General features: G+C 44.5%; 1 protein-coding gene and 1 non-coding gene across 2 annotated transcripts; one reads left to right on the plus strand and one right to left on the minus strand.

Annotated features, from left to right (window-relative positions):
- Positions 1-843: 843 nt before the first annotated feature.
- Positions 844-9,195, minus strand: C2H11orf98 (chromosome 2 C11orf98 homolog). Its single transcript, XM_077287378.1, has 4 exons — positions 9,047-9,195; positions 6,091-6,215; positions 4,022-4,119; positions 844-1,541 (listed from the first exon to the last, which is right to left on the minus strand). Exons 1-4 carry the CDS (start codon positions 9,080-9,082, stop codon positions 1,402-1,404), a joined length of 399 nt encoding a protein of 132 aa, XP_077143493.1. The 5' UTR covers positions 9,083-9,195; the 3' UTR covers positions 844-1,401.
- A 117-nt stretch (positions 9,196-9,312) lies between these two features.
- LOC143810816 (small nucleolar RNA SNORA57) lies at positions 9,313-9,446 on the plus strand. Its single transcript, XR_013223198.1, has one exon. It is a non-coding gene; the product is annotated as a small nucleolar RNA SNORA57 (small nucleolar RNA).
- The last annotated feature ends 9,257 nt before the right edge of the window (positions 9,447-18,703 follow it).

Here is an 18,703-nt window from a genome sequence, read left to right on the forward strand (position 1 = left end):
GCAGAAAATAGCAAAAAAATCTATTTCCACGAAATTAAAACTTTGGTGGTGGTGGTGTAAAGACGTGGACAGGTAAATGTTACTATTATAATGAAATAGCGTATAATAGCAAAGTAAAACATATATTATTAGTGTTTCTCTGCAGAGTGTATTATACACATATGCTTTACAGCACACACAATATGTACATTCTGCAGCGCACATATACACAAAAGATGGCTGCTTGCACAATACTCGTACACTAAGCTCAGCTGTATAGACAAACACACAGCTCTGCTACACACACATTCAACTCAGCTGCATCAATACACACCCTCTGCTCAGATACAACACAAACACACTGTATACATTACAGTATTTTGAAGTTACTTCTAGGCATGTGAATGATCACGACCAGAAAAGTTCTTCAACTACTCAGTATGTGCAGAAGCCATTCATGAATGATGGTGGATTCTACTCCTGCCCTGCATCAATCAGATAGATCAGCATCTGGCTTGAGGAAAGAAGTTCTATCAGTGATCGGGAAAAATGTTGTGTTAGCATTCGCCTTGATCACAGGAAGCTTCCTCAACTACAAAACGCACAGACTTTTTAGCAAGATTCGTTCTTGCTAAAAAGTGTGCCTTAAACAATATACTGTAATTTTTGGGACTTTTAAGGATCACTTGTAATCACAAATCGTATCGACTACAAACTACAAAAGGAAAGCAAATTTATGAGTTTAAAAAAAAAAAAAATGATGTGTGCAATATTGTTTAATATAATGACCCATGTATACCAGGCATGTAGGAGTTACTGTCTTGGATACCTGGGCTCAGAAAACCTTTATACAAGACACACGAATACACTCCTAAAAAGGAGAATATTTAATAAAAAAAAAAAGTATAAGGCTGAATTCATACATCTGCGTTTCCAATGGACAGCACAAAAATAGCATGATAACATGGCTACCAGCTCTTGAAGTATTGGACTTGGGCAAGTAGCTGAGTCAAATGTGGAAATAGCTGCTGCTCATTGGAAAAAAAAATCCATCCACTTCTGGAGATGAGTGACTTGTGCATTCATACTAGTGATCCATTGTTTCCTTCTGGCTCACCACAACGTGTCTCTAAAGAGGCATATGTCCAGAATAAAAGGCTCGCTCAACCCCTCCCCACATTAAAAAGGACTTTGGAATGGTCTCCAGCCATGAACACTGGTGCTCTGTTTCCTCATGTCCAAGATAGCAACTAATGGGGAAAAAAGTGAAAAGTCTGAACCACGGCTCCCCTGGCGATTTATTACTATGGGTTAGAGCAGCGCTAATGACGATAATGTTGCGTTCATATAGTCCCTATACATTAGAAATATATAGTCACTTTTAATATGGGGGAGGAAAGTCGCCTTAAGGTTGATGAAAGCCTATTTGCCCTCGTTACTGGTTTCTGGAGCAACCTCCTCCATTTCCACATCCGGCTGAGCCTTCTTGGATTTTCGTTTTGTTGGGCCAATTTCAACTTCCATGGTACGGACAGGTTTTTGAGTCTTTGAAATAGTTTCCACTAGGAAATAAAAATAAATGAATATTTTTAGCAAACAATCACTTAGACTAAAGCCAATGTTCACATGTTGAGTTTTTGCAGCGTTTTTTGCTGCCTTTTTTTTAAATGCAAATTTTTAAGCTGCGTTTTACAGTACCAGCAAAAGGCATGAGATTTCAGCAATCTCATGCACACACGTAGGAAAATAAGACCAGACCGATTTGGAAAACTGCTACGTTTTTGTAAACTGCAGCGCGTCACTTCAGCGTTTTTTCTGCATATTTGCAGTGTTTTTTCACCCATAGGTAAAAATGGGTAAATGTAAAAACGTAGCAATAAACACAGGTGCAATAACCTTAGGACGATAAATCAGGCTTTTTTTTAAGCAACTAAACTGTATCAACATGAACAAGAGACAACATGCAAATTGTCTTCTTCAGAGAGGAAGAGGACTAGAACTCTAGTGCAAATAGATCAATGGCTGCACTCAAAATTGACTGTGCTAAGGCAAGGAAATGTGCAATACATGAAATGTGAATAGCATAATGGCTTGGGAAATTTATGAAAAAAACACATGAGATTCTTAGCACAAGATTTGGCCAAAAGTTGTGAGCCCATCCACCAAACGTCAAGGTAATCTCAAAACGGATGGGTATCTGAGCTGACTGCCTAGTGTGAACACTTACCTATGGCTAATAACATGGTAAAGCCTGCTTATATAGGAAGCTCAGAACCAACTGTGTCTGGATGTAATAAAGCATTACTATGTACTATTTTTTCTGACTTGAACGCCCCGCCCTTCAACATGCTGTGATTTTAATTACATCCAGACACAGTTGGTTCTGACCTTCCTATAAATGCAGGCTTTACCATGTTATTAGCCATAGGTAAGTGTTCACACTAGGCAGTCAGCTCAGGTACCCATCCGTTTTGAGATTACCTTGACTTTTGGTGGATGGGCTCACAACTTTTGGCCAAATCTTGTGCTAAGAATCTCATGTGTTTTTTAATAAATTTCCCAAGCCATTATGCTATTCACATTTCATGTATTGCACATTTCCTTGCCTTAGCACAGTAAATTTTGAGTGCAGCCATTGATCTATTTGCTATATGACTTTTCTGGTTATGCACCAGTTCAGACTATATTGCTGTTCAGTCAGTTTTCTTATATTTACTAGAACTCTAGTGCCACGTATTGGAAGTAGCAATCCTAAAAGTCAATGTCGACCCTTTAACAAGCCTTGTCACATGACTTAGGTTAAAAGCCAAACCAGAATGTGATTCTGACAATGAAAAAGAGTGGTGTAAGGCAAGGATTTCAATCGATGAAATCCCTGCACTTTTAGCCCCCCCACCGCCACTCTGGGCCAGTCCCAAACATTAACCCTGACTCTCCCTACTGTCAGTCAAACTACAACGCCGTCACTAATAACACGTCACAATACACATTTTAACACTATGCGTGTCTTTAAGTGGGAACGTGGGCAGTATGTCCATCTCCTTACAAGGACACCAGTCAGTGACTTGGAGTCAGTAGGGGTGTCTTGTAGTATAACTGGAGGTTAAATAGACTGATCTCTCTCTTTTGCCTTTAGATCTTCACAAGAGATAAAAGTATGTAAGAGAAGGGATTGCATTATGGGAGCAAAAAGGTGTCCAGTTTGAAAAGTCTGAAAAGCCATTTTGAATTTTGGTAGGTCAGTATGCCCATCCACTGCACTGTTCTTACAATAATTTTAATGGCTGAAATAATGTAACTAGTTACAAAATAAAAGCGAACATATGCCTTTTTTTCTGGATCTGTAATGTTTCTTTTTCAACCTATTAAAAAGCTTTTCCAAGCAAAAAAAGTAATATAGGTCTGTCTCAAAAGTAAGTCACAAACCCCCTTACCTTTATTTTTACTTTTTTTAGGCCCCCTGCAGCTATCCTTGTGATTAGTTATTCCTTACATTGCCGAATTTCCTAACAGATCTCCCTCTGTGTCTCTAGACTTCCCAAAAGGCAAAGCTGAATCTGTCCCACCCTCCCTCACACACTCTACCTACAAAGCACCATCATAAGACTCCCATACAGTTTCAGGATGGATAAATCGCTGCACAGTTTCTCCTTCCTAACATTCGTCCCAATTCCCTGAGTATGTGATATCCTGACACCCTCCTGCCATCAGTAATGTTACATGTGCGGACATTGGTCCCTACACAGGGACATTGTAATGTAGGGGAGCAATCAGTCATAAGCTGAACATATTTAGTCAGCACGAGACAGCAATTTTCGGGAAAACGACAATGTGACTGCAGACTTTTTATTCCAAGCCTGGACAACCCCTATAATAATAAATGTGACTGCAAAACCTTTTAAAAGTAGAAGCCCTATCCCTAATGTGAACAGAGTCTAACAAACATTTTGAGAAAAGTTAGAGGACAGACAGATTTATCAGACAGCCTGGATTATTGATAGCCACAAATATGAAGTGTAATTCGTATTTTTCAAAACAGTACCATCCATGACCTCTTTTTCCTTCTCTAGATGTCGTATCTGCTTGATCAATTTTCTTTTCTTCTTCCCAGAAAGTGTGATGTTTGCTCTAGCGCTAGAACTAGAAAGACAAAACGAGAATTTACATGTAACAGATATCAGACTATTATTAGTCGTAGAGGACAAATGACCGTACAATCCAGATCCATGCCGTCCTAATCAGGAGCCAGGATAGAATTTCACTTAAGGTACCGTTACACTAAACGACTTACCAACGATCACGACCAGCGATACGACCTGGCCGTGATCGTTGGTAAGTCGTTGTGTGGTCGCTGGGGAGCTGTCACACAGACAGCTCTCTCCAGCGACCAACGATCAGGGAAACGACTTCGGCATAGTTGAAACTGTCTTCAACGATGCCGAAGTCCCCCTGCAGCACCCGGGTAACCAGGGTAAACATCGGGTTACTAAGTGCAGGGCCGCGCTTAGTAACCCAATATTTACCCTGGTTACCATTGTAAAAGTAAAAAAAAAACAAAAAAAAAACACTACATACTCACATTCTGATGTCTGTCACGTCCCCCGGCGTCCACAGGGTTAAAACTGCTTTCGGCAGGAGGGCTGCTAATATGCACGTGCTGCTGCCGAGAGCTTCCCTGCACTGAATGTGTCAGCGCCGGCAGTAACAGCGGTGACGTCACCGCTGTGCTCTGCTTTACGGCCGGCGCTGACACATTCAGTGCAGGGAAGCGCTCGGCAGCAGCACGTGCATATTAGCAGCGCTCCTGCCGAAAGCAGTTTTAACCCTGTGGACGCCGGGGGACGTGACAGACATCAGAATGTGAGTATGTACTGTTTTTTTTTTTTTTAACTTTTACAATGGTAACCAGGGTAAATATCGGGTTACTAAGCGCGGCCCTGCGCTTAGTAACCCGATATTTACCCTGGTTACAAGTGAACACATCGCTGGATCGGCGTTACACACGCCGATCCAGCGATGACAGCGGGTGATCAGCGACGAAAAAAAGGTCCTGATCATTCCCATCGACCAACGATCTCCCAGCAGGGGCCTGATCGTTGGTCGCTGTCACACATAACGAGATCGTTGCTACGTCACCAAAAGCGTGACGTTGCAACGATATCGTTAACGATATCGTTATGTGTGACTCAGCCTTTAGGAAATGTATGGATGAAATAACGTAACTTTGTGTAAATAGGGAATCTAAACCTTTCGAATAATAGACGAGGGAACAATTCAGCGTCAGTCTGCAGCCTGATGATCCATTCACAGACTAAATGGTGTGGTAAGTAGCAGCCTGGGCTCTGCTGATGCCTGGCTGGTTATCAAAAATACCTGGGAACCCACGCCAAGTTTTTATTTATTTACAGTGCAGGCGATGGCTGTTGAAGACTCTCATCAGTCGCTCCTGCTCTCACTGTTATTAGCGGCAGCAGTAGTCCCATCAGCTGACACTAGTGACTGGTGGTAAGCTTTATACCTCCGATCACAGCTGCGGGCTTTTTTGACAGCGTGGGAACCACGGCTCTCTGACCAGTGCTGATGATTTTACCGCCGATCAGAAGCAATGTTTGCCGCGCTGTCTTACACATGACAAAGTGGCAGATACTGGATGTTCGTGCCCCCATCTCTTGTCACAAGCTCTTAATACAAGTCTAGGAGAGCCAGAACGAGGCCAGAAAGAAGCTCTCATAGACTTATATTGAAAAGTGACCTCCGCACTGCTCCATGAAACACTGGAGCAGCCAGCAGGTCAATTCTGTGCCAGAGACAGATGAGAGTGAAGCAGGAAAACGATAAAGGCAGTGACAGGTGAGTATGAGACAGGGGGTAGGGGAAGTGCATTTAAAGCACTATTCCAGCAATGCAATAAAAAAAAACACACACGCTGGAGTGGTGCTTTAAGCAAAAAGGGTTTTTAGTCAATGACCACAAATCAGTATTTGGACAACTGAATAGAATTGTAACACCAAGTTCACAGGAAAGTGTCTGAACTGCTCATTTATACAGCAATTACATTACATTTTGTTTAAATGGGACAACCCATATAAATCCAATTTTTTGGCAACTCACCTTCTCTTCCTTAAGTGATGAACGGTTATCAACTCTTTGTCTACCACAGCTCCAACTATTTTATGCTTCTTCCGTTTCTCCCGGGTAATTAAACGACGACGTTTCAAGATACTTTTTTGCAAGTCCTGTTGTAGAAAAGCATAGTGAATATTACGCCTGGTACCAATTTTAAAGGGATTGTCCACTGATATATCTATATATGCTCAGTGGTTAGCACTGTTGCTCTGCAGCGCTGGGGTCCTGGGTTCAAATCCTACCAAGGACAACATCTGCAAGGAGTTTGTATGTTCTCCCCGTGTTTGCGTGGGTTTCCTCCGGATTCTCCGGTTTCGTCCCACACTCCCAAAGACATACTGATAGGGAATGTAGATTGTGAGCCCCAATGGGGACAGCGATGATAATGTCTGTAATGCGCTGCGGAATATGATGGTGCTATATAAGCAAAGCATAAAAAATAAAATAAATTATATATATAAAATCACTTCCTGGAGTAGGAAAGGTCTTCTGTAATAATCGCTGCATCCCCCTACCAATCTGATGGCATTTTTTAACTATCATGGGTCCATTATTTGGGGTTTTTCAGTAGGAGACCACCCCCCTTATATAGTATGGCAAAAAAATGAAGCGGCCTCCTGTTCCTCTACTCGATGTGCCCCTGTACCTCTAAGGTTTCCTTATACATGTCGTTTGGCTCTTTATGGACTCCGACTGAGCTTTCAATCTAGTCCCTTCATTCTAGAGATCAGTATTCGCCTAATTGATGAGACCCTCATCGGTTGTTGCATGTAAGAGCTCAGGGGAAGTCAATGGATGCCATTTTCTGACAAGTGTCTTGAGAGTTTAGTAGAAAATGCTATGTATATATGGTAATTTACAGGTAGTGGCTACAAAAATCATGGACCTTATTACTTCTGTGAATCAGGAGTTTCTTCTCATGCTAGGAACAGAAGCCATTGTCCTGGGACATGTAATGGCGTCCTCCAGGACAGTAAGGGTATGTGCACACGTTGCGGATTTTGCTGCAGATCCACACCGGATTGGCCGCTGCGGATTCGCAGCAGTTTTCCATGAGTTTACAGTACCATGTACTATGGAAAACAAAATCCGCAGTGCACATGCTGCGGAAAAAAAAACGTGCGGAAACATAGCGTTGTTTATTCCCCAGCATGTCAATTCTCTGTGCAGATTCCGCAGCGGTTTACACCTGCTCCATAATAGAAATCCGAGGGTGTAAAACCACAGGTGGAATCCGCACAAAATATTACGGTAAATCCGCGGTAATTCTGCAGTGTGGATTACCTGCGGATTTACCAAAATCAGTCCGGAAAAATCTGCACCACTTTCCGCAACGTGTGCACATGGCCTTGTACTGATTGGACTACTGACCACTGTAGCACTTCTGAATCCACCATTGTTTACCCCAATATAAGCATTGTGACACTTGAAATTCAGTCTTTCTTGGGCTGTGTGCCCACCATTAAGTTTTTGACACAATAAGTGAAAAATAAGGTGGTTCAGAATCCGCGCTGCCCAACATTCAAAAGTACAATCACGCACAAAGGTGAAGTATTAATGAGGCTTATTAGATCAATGCGTTTCAAGGTTTTCAAACCTCTTCATCAGGACCAAACCACAATAAGAAACAACTCAAAAGGGTGGGAATATATGCACAATGCATTGAAAGAAGGGAGAGCAGTAATGAACCTTCGCGGCAATATGATGCTATGTCATTTCAGCAGATACAGGGAGATTATATATATATATATATATATATATATATATATAAAAATAATATATTGTATATACTTTGTTTTATTCCATTATGAATCCCTGTATCTGCTACAATGACTGTGTCAATAAGTTCAATGTCAAATACCAGAAAGAATAAAAAACAAAGCAGCTTTATTTAAGCCATAACATATCAAACAGAGACAAAAGCCGCAGCGTCAAAATTTTTCTCTTGATGGAGGAGTGTGGGGCTAGGGAGGGACACACAAGCGATTTTCTCTCCTCCAAGAAAATCAGTCCGAGTGTGATCCGAATCTCTTGGACGTGGAGAAGAAAAAAAAAACCATTTCTCCATCTTCTCCACTCTGTAAATCCGTGCAAATCGGACTGCACTCAGATTTCATCTGAGCGCAGTCCGATTTTCTTGATAAACCCACTAACTTGCACGGCTGAGTACAATCTACGACTTTTTGTGAAAAAAAAATCAAGACACGTGCACCGCCCCATAGACTAGCATTGGTCCCAGTGCTGATGTTTTGTTAGATTGCACTCGGACCAAAAATACGGTCGTCTGCATGAACCCTGAGGGTTTTTATTTTTTTGCGGGAGGGCTTGGATTTTTCATTGGCACCTTTTTGGGGGGTACATAACATGTAATTGTTTAACCTGCATCATACAGGCAGGAAAGGTTTGTAATAAAAACACTTGTTTTCGTAACGCGCCATATTACGCCTCATATCTTTATATTTTTTTTCACTGTCGGAAGATTTTGTTTTGCAGATATGTTCATGGGTACAAACTTTTTAAATGTTTCTCATTCCAGTTTCTGGGAAGTGGAAGGTGCAATAAACAGAATTCTGCTATTGTTTTTTTTTGTTATTGGGGGCAGACTTCCTAAATCTACTGAGCAGATGACATCATGTCATCATTAGGGAATTCTAATGATGGGCTTATATATATATTTACAGAATAAAACACTTAATGTGAAATTAAAGAAAAAGTGTGGGGTGAATAGATCTAGGAAAGAATGCATTAAAGCAAAAGCAACCAATCAGATCGTGGCTTTTATTTAGCCAAAGGCCACTGCAAAATGTCAACTAGATCCTGATTGGTTGCTATAAGAGTAACGCCTCCATTTCCTCCTCATCTTGTTTGGAAAACTCTCCCTCTTTCCTTGCTGCTGTCGCAGATATCAATGTGTAATTGCAAAATACCGAGAGGTTCATACCGTTTTCGGCCGGTTGATCTTTCCTCCCGGAGCCATGCTGCCGTCACGTGTGCGGCACTGCGCTCCTTGACGAACAACTTCCGGTTTCTCCTGCGTTCCAACACTCAGTTTTGATAGCCAATCGCTAGTCGGTAAGTGGGCGTGTCGTGCGTGGTGCGGCGTGGTATATAAGCGTTGTCCGCGCGTGGTTTCACCTCTTCGTTGTGTGTCAGGTGAGAGGGGCGGACAGGGGGGAAGGGATGCGGTCATGGCTGGGTTGTTGTGGGCCTCCATTTCTTGGCATGCAGGGTGTTGTCTGTACCCCTGTGTGTTATGTGCGGAGGTAGATGATTTCCGGTGCTATGTCTTCGGTGCCAGCTTTTCTCCTGGGCTGGTTCTATCCTCAATCACTGGGACACGTTGTGTAGAGGCTCAGCATTGATGCATTCTGGGTATGTAGGTGGTTCTCTAGCTGACAAGCAATGTTGTAATGATTATCCTATTTTCATTCTACTTTTCTATATATTTTTGTGCACCCACGTGACTTCAGGCCGAGCTTAATGCAAGTCCTCCTAATGTGCTTGTTAACACTACATGTCTGATATCTGCTGGAGACATTGTCCTCAGACTCTACTAGAGGGTTTGCCCTTGGCTTAGTGTTAATCCCATCTCGATCCTACCCCAGTATGTAGTGGGTGTAATACTTGCAAATTCCTCCAATTAGAAATGTATAGTTCTTCTGATCAGCTATGGCTTTACTCGTGTGCAGCCATTGCAGAACCTTTGATACCCATGGTTGACCACTGATATAGCGAGTTAGGTTGTTAATAGTGCTCATAACAATGGATACCCAAGGGCCTACCCATGAGGAAAGATGGAGTATCAGAACTATACTAAATCTCTTATTGGAAGTATTTGCTAATATTACAACACCTACATATTGGGATATAATTTTGGAGATGGGAATATCCCCTAAAACCTACATCAGGCACAGCTCACACCTTGTTTCCCCCTGCTCCAAGGTGGCAGGGGATCTTGCCCCTCCCAGTACCTTCCTAACTTTCGGTGCTGCTTCTAACCCCCACGTACAAGCGTGTGGTTTGTTTTTTTGTTTTTTTTTCTATTTGTATAGATTGAGGGCCAGATATGCCAGGCTGGGGGGTTGCAATGGTATGTAGGCTGGGGTGGGTGTCATGCAAGCCAGGCTGGCTGGGGTGGGGGCATGTATGCCAGTCTGTAAAGGTACCTTCACACGAAGCGACGCTGCAGCAATAGCGACAACGATGCCGATCGCTGCAGCGTCGCTGTTTGATCGCTGGGGAGCTGTCACACAGACCGCTCTCCAGCGACCAACGATGCCGAGGTACCCGGGTAACCAGGGTAAACATCGGGTTGCTAAGCGCAGGGCCGCGCTTAGTAACCCGATGTTTACCCTGGTTACCAGCGTAAAAGTAAAAAAACAAACAGTACATACTCACCTGCGTGTCCCCCAGTGTCTGCTTCCTGACACTGACTATGCTCCGGCCCTAACAGCACAGCGGTGACGTCACCGCTGTGCTTTCACTTTCGGGCCGGCGCTCAGTAAGTGTCAGGAAGCAGACGCTGGGGGATGCGAATGTAAGTATGTACTGTTTGTTTTTTTTTTACTTTTACGCTGGTAACCAGGGTAAACATCGGGTTACTAAGCGCGGCCCTGCGCTTGGTAACCCGATGTTTACCCTGGTTACCAGTGTAAAACATCGCTGGTATCGTTGCTTTTGCTGTCAAACACAACGATACACTGCGATCAGACGACCAAATAAAGTTCTGGACTTTATTCAGCGACATCACAGCAGGATCCTGATCGCTGCTGCCTGTCAAACTAAACGATATCGCTAGCCAGGACGCTGCAACGTCACGGATCGCTTGCGATATCGTTACAAAGTTGTTTCGTGTGAAGGTACCTTAAGTGTGCATGTGTATTTTACTGTGTATAGTAGCAGAGATCAGATGCTGCTGCTTCAAATGAGAAATGCAGTATAAAGTGAAATATCTAATTTCATCATGTGATACTCCTCAGACCGCTGCAGTGTCATGGGCTGCAAATATTCCCAGATACATCTAACCCCAGTTTGATAGTGAGCAGCACCAACTAACAATCTATATGCTGCCGGCTGTCCTCTATGATGTTGTACTTATCAGTATAACTTTGCAGTCACTAACAAGAGAGCTCCGCACTGTGATCCTAAACCTTATCCTTTTGTAACCCTTAAACTCCCAGAAGGGGAGGGGCTGAGTGACTGCAGTTTCAGCCCATAATTACTGCAGTTGTAATGTGAGCTAGTTGTACACTAGGGTTTTTCAAATTCAAGTTTTTATTTTTGTATTTAGAAAGTACAATACAATATAAATAGTACAGGGAGTAAAATAGAACTATAAATCTATGCATAACTGCAGTACATTGGGGGTATATCCATCAATATCCCGATCAAGCATGTGTTTTTCAATATGATGCACTAGGGTTTTTTAATCAAATTTCAGTAGCTGGTCCCCTTTGTGTTTAAAGTGGAAATCCCAAACCTTTTTAACCCTAGAACAGTGATGGCAAATCTTTTAGAGACCGTGCCGAAACAGCAACCGCAAACCCACTTTATCAAAAAGTGCCAATACGGCAATTTAACATCACAGAAGGCATTATTTATTTTATTATAATGCCATTTATTCCATGACTCTTTACATGTGAGGGGTATACATAATAAAAAGTACAATAATCTTGAACAATACAAGTCACGACTAGTACAGGAGGAGAGGACCCTTCCTGCGAGGGCTCACAATCTACAAGGGATGGGTGAGGATACAGTAGGTGAGGAGGGTAGAGCTGGTCGATCGGTGGTTACTGCAGGTTGTAGGCTTGTCAGAACAGGTGGCATGCAAAATACTCCCCCTTACACACTCTGCAATTTATATCTATCTACTGTGTACGCTTGTATAAGCCGAGATTTTCAGCACATTATTCTTGTGCTGAAAACGCACCCCATCCCCCCCCCCCCCCCCCCCCCCCCCTCAGCTTAAGGACGAGTAACTGTCCAGAAAGCCAGCGTAGGAGACGCAGTAGCCGGCGGCTGTGACATCATACTTGCCCTCCTCGCACCGTCGCTGAACGTCCTGGCATCTCCGTTGTCCGGGCGCCGGTGGCTCTCTCCTGTGCTGAGCGGTCAAGTGGTACTGCTCATTAAGATAATGAATATGCACGTGTCTCCACTCCCATAGGCATGGTGCGCATATTCATAGCCTTAATGAGCAGTACCATGTGACCGCTCAGAGGAACTGCCGGAGATGCAGGGACATGCAGCAACAGCGTGGGTGAAGCCCAGCCATGCATACAAGGATGGATGGGGGGGAGCCACACAGCAGGACAGAGATGAGGGGACAATGCATACCCGGCTTATACTCAAGTCAATAAGCATAGGCTACGTTCACATTTGCGTTTTGCGCCGCATGCGTCCTTTTTTTGATTGATTTTGGACACAGCAAAAATGCAACTTGCTGCGTCCTCTGCGCCCGGACGCGTGCGCCGCAGTGACGCATGCGGCGCGAAACGCAAGTGCGACGCATGTCCATGCGCCCCCATGTTAAATATAGGGGCGCATGACGCATGCGGCGGCGCTCGACGCTGCGGCGCAGACCGCAAATGTGAACGTAGACTTACCCAGTTTTTCGAGGCAAAATTAGGTGCCTCAACTTATACTCTGGGTCGGCTTATACTCTAGTACATATGGTATCTATCTCTCAACCATACACAATACCCCTCTGCAAAATATTTGTACATCTACACACTGCCTCTGTGCAAAATGTATAAACGTACTCATACACTCCCTCTGAATAAAGCAGCCCCCCATCCCCACACTGCCCCTCTCAAAACTGTCCTTTCATAAAGGGTCACTGTCACCCCCCTCCAGCAGTTATAAACTAAAAGAGCCACCTTGTGCAGCAGTAATGCTGCATTCTAACAAGGTGGCTTTTAGTTTTTGGTTCAAGTATTACCAAAATAAAGCGTTTTGAAACTTGGCAAAATACCTGTCTTTATCCAGGGAGGCGGGTCCTCACTCCCCAGCTTGAACTGCTACTCTGCCGTCACTCAAATCTTCAGGGGCTTTCGGTGCCGCCCCCTCAGCGCTTTTTTCGCTTCAAAACCGGCACCTGTGCTGTGTTTAAGCTCTGGCTGTCTGACGTCCCAGCCAGGCTTGCGGACTGCGCCTGTGCGGGCATTGTGGCCACCCATCTTGGGAATCCCAGCCCCGCAGTGTGTTATGCATTATGCACCGTGCGGGGCTAGGATTCCTGGGCATGCGCACTGCGTGTCAGCCTGTCACCCAGGTCCCCCGCCTTACAGCGTCTGTATACTGTATGAGGAGGCATGATCAGCTGAATACAGTATACAGACGCTGTAAGGTGGGTGACACGTGGCTGGGCAATCTACTACGTGGCTGGGCAATCTACTACGTGGCTGGGCAATCTACTACTACGTGGACATACATATTCTAGAATACCCGATGCGTTAGAATCGGGCCACCATCTAGTAAATAATAATCTTGTTTTTTCATATCTGTTTGGAATTAGAGAAAATTGTTAAATGATAAAGGATTCATCACAGAATGCAAAATGCTGTGTGTATATATATATATATATATATATATATAATTTTTTTTTTTTTGTGTGTGTTCTGCAAATAGAATGACAATGTTGTGAATGCTTCATATCTGGCCATTTTGAAATACTTTGAAAGTTATTTGAGTTCCTCCATATGTTTTGCCTAAAGGCAATTCTAGGGTCAAATAATTTTACAATTTAGTAAAACAAAAAAATTAACAATTTAAACATTAAGGGTCAGTTCACATGGTTTTTTTGCTACATCTTTTTGCTGCTTTTTATGCTAATTTTCAGCTGTGTTTTACAGTACCAGCAAAGCCTGAGATTTCAGAAATCTCATGCACACACACATTGGTTTTTTTTTGTCTCATCAGGATTTTGTTTGTTTATTTTTAAACTTTCAGATCACAGATGCTATTAAAGCGGCAAATACTGACGTGTGCGGATTCTTCACTGAAGACTGAGGATTTGGGGCTTGTACATTTGACCTGGAAGGTGTGGTGAATGGACTTCTCAACCAGTTTTGCTGCAGTTAAAAGGGTGTTCCCATCCTAGACCTTTTATGACTGTAAATATCTGATAACCATCTGTTCCATCTCTGGGACCCATGCATCCTGCACACAGTGATGTCTTGCACTTTTCTAAAGTGAATTGGCTGTGCATGCAGAGCTCTGCTTGTATGGGAGTTTTTTAAAATGTCTGTGCACATTGCATAGAGCAGAGGTCCCCAACTCTTCTGACCTTGAGAGCCACATTCATCTCTGAGAGAGGGTTGCAAGCCACATTCAGCTCCCACCCCCCTCACAATAGTGGCAACCAAAGCCCCCATTACAGGCATAATAGTAACCAAAGCTTTTCGACAAAAATGAATCGCCCCAAAGCAGTTTACTGAATGTGGGGTATTGTAGGAACCACTGGATCTTTGTATTCTCCTATAAAGCACTCCCAAGACACTGTCACATCCAGCTTTAACCCCTTTCTGCCAGCTGACGGAATAGTACGTCAGCTGGCAGATCCCCTGCTTTAAGGTGGGCTCCGGCGCTGAGCCCACCTTTAAAGCCGCGACATGTCAGCTGTTTTGTACAGCTGACATGTGCGCGCAATGAGCGCGAGCGGAATCGCGATCCGCCCGCGCCCATTAACTAGTTAAATGCCGCCGTCAAGCGCTGACAGCGGCATTTAACTAGCGCTCGCGGCCGGAAGTGCTCGCACTGCTGGCCCCCTTCACATGATCGGGGGGTCAGCGGTGCATTACCATAACAACCAGAGGTCTCCTTGAGACCTCTATGGTTGTTGATGGCCGAATGCTTTGAGCGCCACCCTGTGGTCGGCGTTCAAAGTACACGACCATTTCTATTACATAGAGGTGATCTGTATTTCACCTCTATGGAGGCTATTGAAGCATGCCAAAATTAAAAAAGTGTTCAAAAATATAAAAAAATATATAAAAGTTTAATCACCCCCGTTCGCCCCATCAAAATAAAACAATTAAAAAAAAAAAATCAAATACACATATTTGGTATCACCACGTTCAGAATCGCCCAATCTATCAATAAAAACAAAGGATTAACTTGACCGCTAAATGGCGTAGCGAGAAAAAAATTCAAAACGCCAAAATTATGTTTTTTCTATTCGCCACGACAGCACCCACTGAGAGAGGGGATCCGCCCCTGGGAACAGGAAACCTACAGAGAGATAAAAGGGGCGGCCCCCCCTCGCTCCTCAGTTGGTTTCCTGTTCCTAGACGGGAACCCACAGAGAAGACTCTATGGAGTATGAAGAGGAAGAACCCGCCTGGACTGCCGCCTGTACGACTCTGCTGAGCGGCAGGGGCTCCAGAGCGGGTAGAACAGAGACGGGGGATGATCCTGTGGACCCCTCGTCTGCTGATGCTGTCAACAGTCTCCCTGCTGGGACACTGTTGTATGGGCCACCAATGATGCGGAGCGGCACCTACCTCGTCCGGCCCGGGGTCCTGGGCAGGTAAGAGGATATACTCCTAAGAAATATGGAGCTGCGGTGGTGCTGGCGTCTCCCCGGTGGTTGGTTCCCCTCCTGGTGCTCCGGAGCGGAGATACTGAATGTCTGACATGGCTGCAGGTGCGGCGTCTTCCAGCATGTAGCAGGGACGCCGGCGCATGCGCAGTAGCATCGGCGTCCCGGAAATGCTTAGTGGAACTTCCGGGGTCGCGAGGTCAGCCTGGGCTCGGCTATAGGCGCCATTGCGGTTGCCGGTAATTACTACAAGCATCTGCGGCTGGAGAAGGAGACTGCGGGCCACACACCTGGACTAATCGCTAATCTCCTCTATGGTCAGGTACAAAAAAAAAAAAAAAAAGGGGGGGGAGTGCTTTCTCAGCTGTGAAGCACAGGCGGTGCTATATAAGGCAGTTTAGAGCTCTCCTGGTTGCGCAACATGTCGTCCCAGGAGGATATCGAGCGCCCACTGGAGGATTTAATCCTGCCTAGTGGTGATGCTAAAGAGAAAGGCAGTGGACACTCAAAGAGAAGTGACTCCGCTGAGAAATCTGTGAAAAAGTCAGGCCGCTCTGCACCGAAAGCTGATCGTACAACCCGGCAGATGGTATTTAACCTTACTCCTGGGTAAATGTGTAGCTGGCTTTATGGGGGCTAATGGTAGTTCTCCTACTTCTATCTTATAGGGTAAGCGGACGGAGAAATCTAGGCACAAGCAGTGTGCGATGTGTATTGAGCCCCTGCCGGACTCCTATATTAAAAAATTATGTCAGAGTTGCATAGATTACACCTTGCAGCAGGAGAGTTCGGTCAGGATGAAGGAGATTCGTCTCATGATCAGGGAAGAGCTTCAGTCCTTGGGAGGTAGTCCGGCGGTGAATGTTGAGAAAAGAACCAGGAAGGCGCCTTCACCTGCAGCAGACACGTCAGCAGAAAGTGGGGAGGTCAGCTCAGACGTTTCTCAGAAATCAGGCTCCTCGGATGAGGAGGATTACATCTGTTTCCCCACGGACAGTGTTAATAATCTGATTAAGTCAGTGAGAGGTACTATGGGGGTAGCAGAGTCTAAGGAACCTCTGACACCTCAGGACGCTATGTTTGCTGGTCTTTCACAGAAAAAAGGCCATGTGTTTCCAGTGAATCAGGCCATCAAGGACCTGGTTAAACGGGAATGGAGTAAAGGACAAAAGGGGTTCGTGCCAGTCTCGTGTAAAAGGCGGTACCCCTTTGATGATGAGGACTTGACCACTTGGTCCAAAGTACCTAAAGTGGATGCGGCGGTGGCATCCACCTCCCGCCGTTCTTCCCTGCCAGTTGAAGATGCAGGTTCCTTATCAGATCCTATGGACAGGAAATCTGACACAATACTTAAAAAGTCATGGGAAGCCTGTGTAACGGCCTTTAAACCTGCAATTGCAGCCACTTCTACTAGCAGGTCTATGCTAGTTTGGCTTGACCAGCTGGACCAAAACATTAAAACCGGAGTATCCAGGGAAAAATTGCGCTCCGCTATTCCTTTAATTAAGGGGGCTGCGGCATTTATTTCTGATGCCTCTATTGACTCACTCCGTCTAGCGGCCAGAACGGCCAGTCTTACTAACACGGCTCGTAGAGCCTTATGGCTAAAAAACTGGAAAGGAGATGCCCAGTCCAGGTCTAAATTGTGTGCCATACCCTGTCAGGGTGAGTACCTCTTCGGAACAGTATTAGACGAAATACTAAGGCGGGTGAAAGGAAGAAGGGGTTCCCTAATCCCTTTATTCCTTCTTACAGAAGGGCGTTCAGGAAGCCACCATTCGGCAAGAAGGGAGGCTTTAAAGACCGATGGAATAATAAGGAATTCAAAAAAGGAAATCTATTCAATAAACGTCCCTTTAAGCCAGCGGATAAATTCCGTTGACCCGGTTCTGCCAGTGGGAGCTAGACTTCTACACTTTGCAGAGCAATGGAAGGAAATAACGGTCAATCCGTGGGCCATCAATTTAGTTTCTTCAGGCCTCGCTTTAGATTTCATCCAAACACCTCCGGATTCCTTCCTTCTTACATCCTTAAAATCTAGGCCTCAGCAGGAGGCCCTTGAAACGGAAATTAAATCCCTCATATCCAAACATGTATTAATAAAAGTACCACCATCCCAGATAGGGAAGGGCTTCTACTCCCCCTTATTTCTAATTTCTAAGCCGGACGGCTCTTTCAGAACCATAATCAATTTGAGAAAATTAAATTCCTTTATAAAACCCAGAACATTTAAAATGGAATCTATTCGTTCAGCTATTAAAAATTTGTTTCCAAATTGTTACATGGTAGTATTGGATCTTAAGGATGCTTACTACCATCTCCCCATACACCAGTTACACCAAAAATTTCTCCGGGTAGCAGTGGTTATAGAGGGGCAGGTCTGTCACCTACAATACCGGGCTATGCCATTTGGTTTATCCATGGCTCCAAGGGTTTTTACCAAATTACTATCAGAGGTAATGTCCTTCCTACGAGTAAGGGACACACTAGTAATTCCGTATCTAGATGACCTGTTGATTGTAGGTAGAGATTCCCTACAGTGTGAGAGGAGGTTGGGGGAAGTAGTATTTTCTTTGCAAAAACTGGGCTGGATTATAAACTGGGATAAATCCAGGCTCCAGCCTGTGACATGTCAGAAATTTCTGGGGCTCCTATTGGACTCAGTTGACCAGATATGTAGGCTTCCTGATGAGAAAAAGACCACCATAATACATAAAGTGAGTATAGCCATCAGTAAGCGTAGTATGTCATTGAGGAATGCCATGTCTTTATTAGGTTCCCTGACTTCCTGTCTTCCCGCTGTCCAATGGGCGCAATTCCACACTAGACAGCTACAGAAATTTGTATTACAAGAGGACATTAGGAGGGAAGGAAAGCTGGATGACACAGTCGTTCTAACGTCAGATGTAATACACTCCCTTGCATGGTGGTTAGATTGGGACAATCTATCTAAGGGAGTTTTATGGGTTATCACTTCATCCGCTAACGTTACCACGGACGCTAGTCCCGATGGCTGGGGAGCACACTTTCAGGATCAGGTAGCCCAGGGTCTCT

Source organism: Ranitomeya variabilis, chromosome 2 (genome assembly GCF_051348905.1).
Source record: "Ranitomeya variabilis isolate aRanVar5 chromosome 2, aRanVar5.hap1, whole genome shotgun sequence".
Taxonomy (NCBI): Eukaryota; Metazoa; Chordata; class Amphibia; order Anura; family Dendrobatidae; genus Ranitomeya; species Ranitomeya variabilis.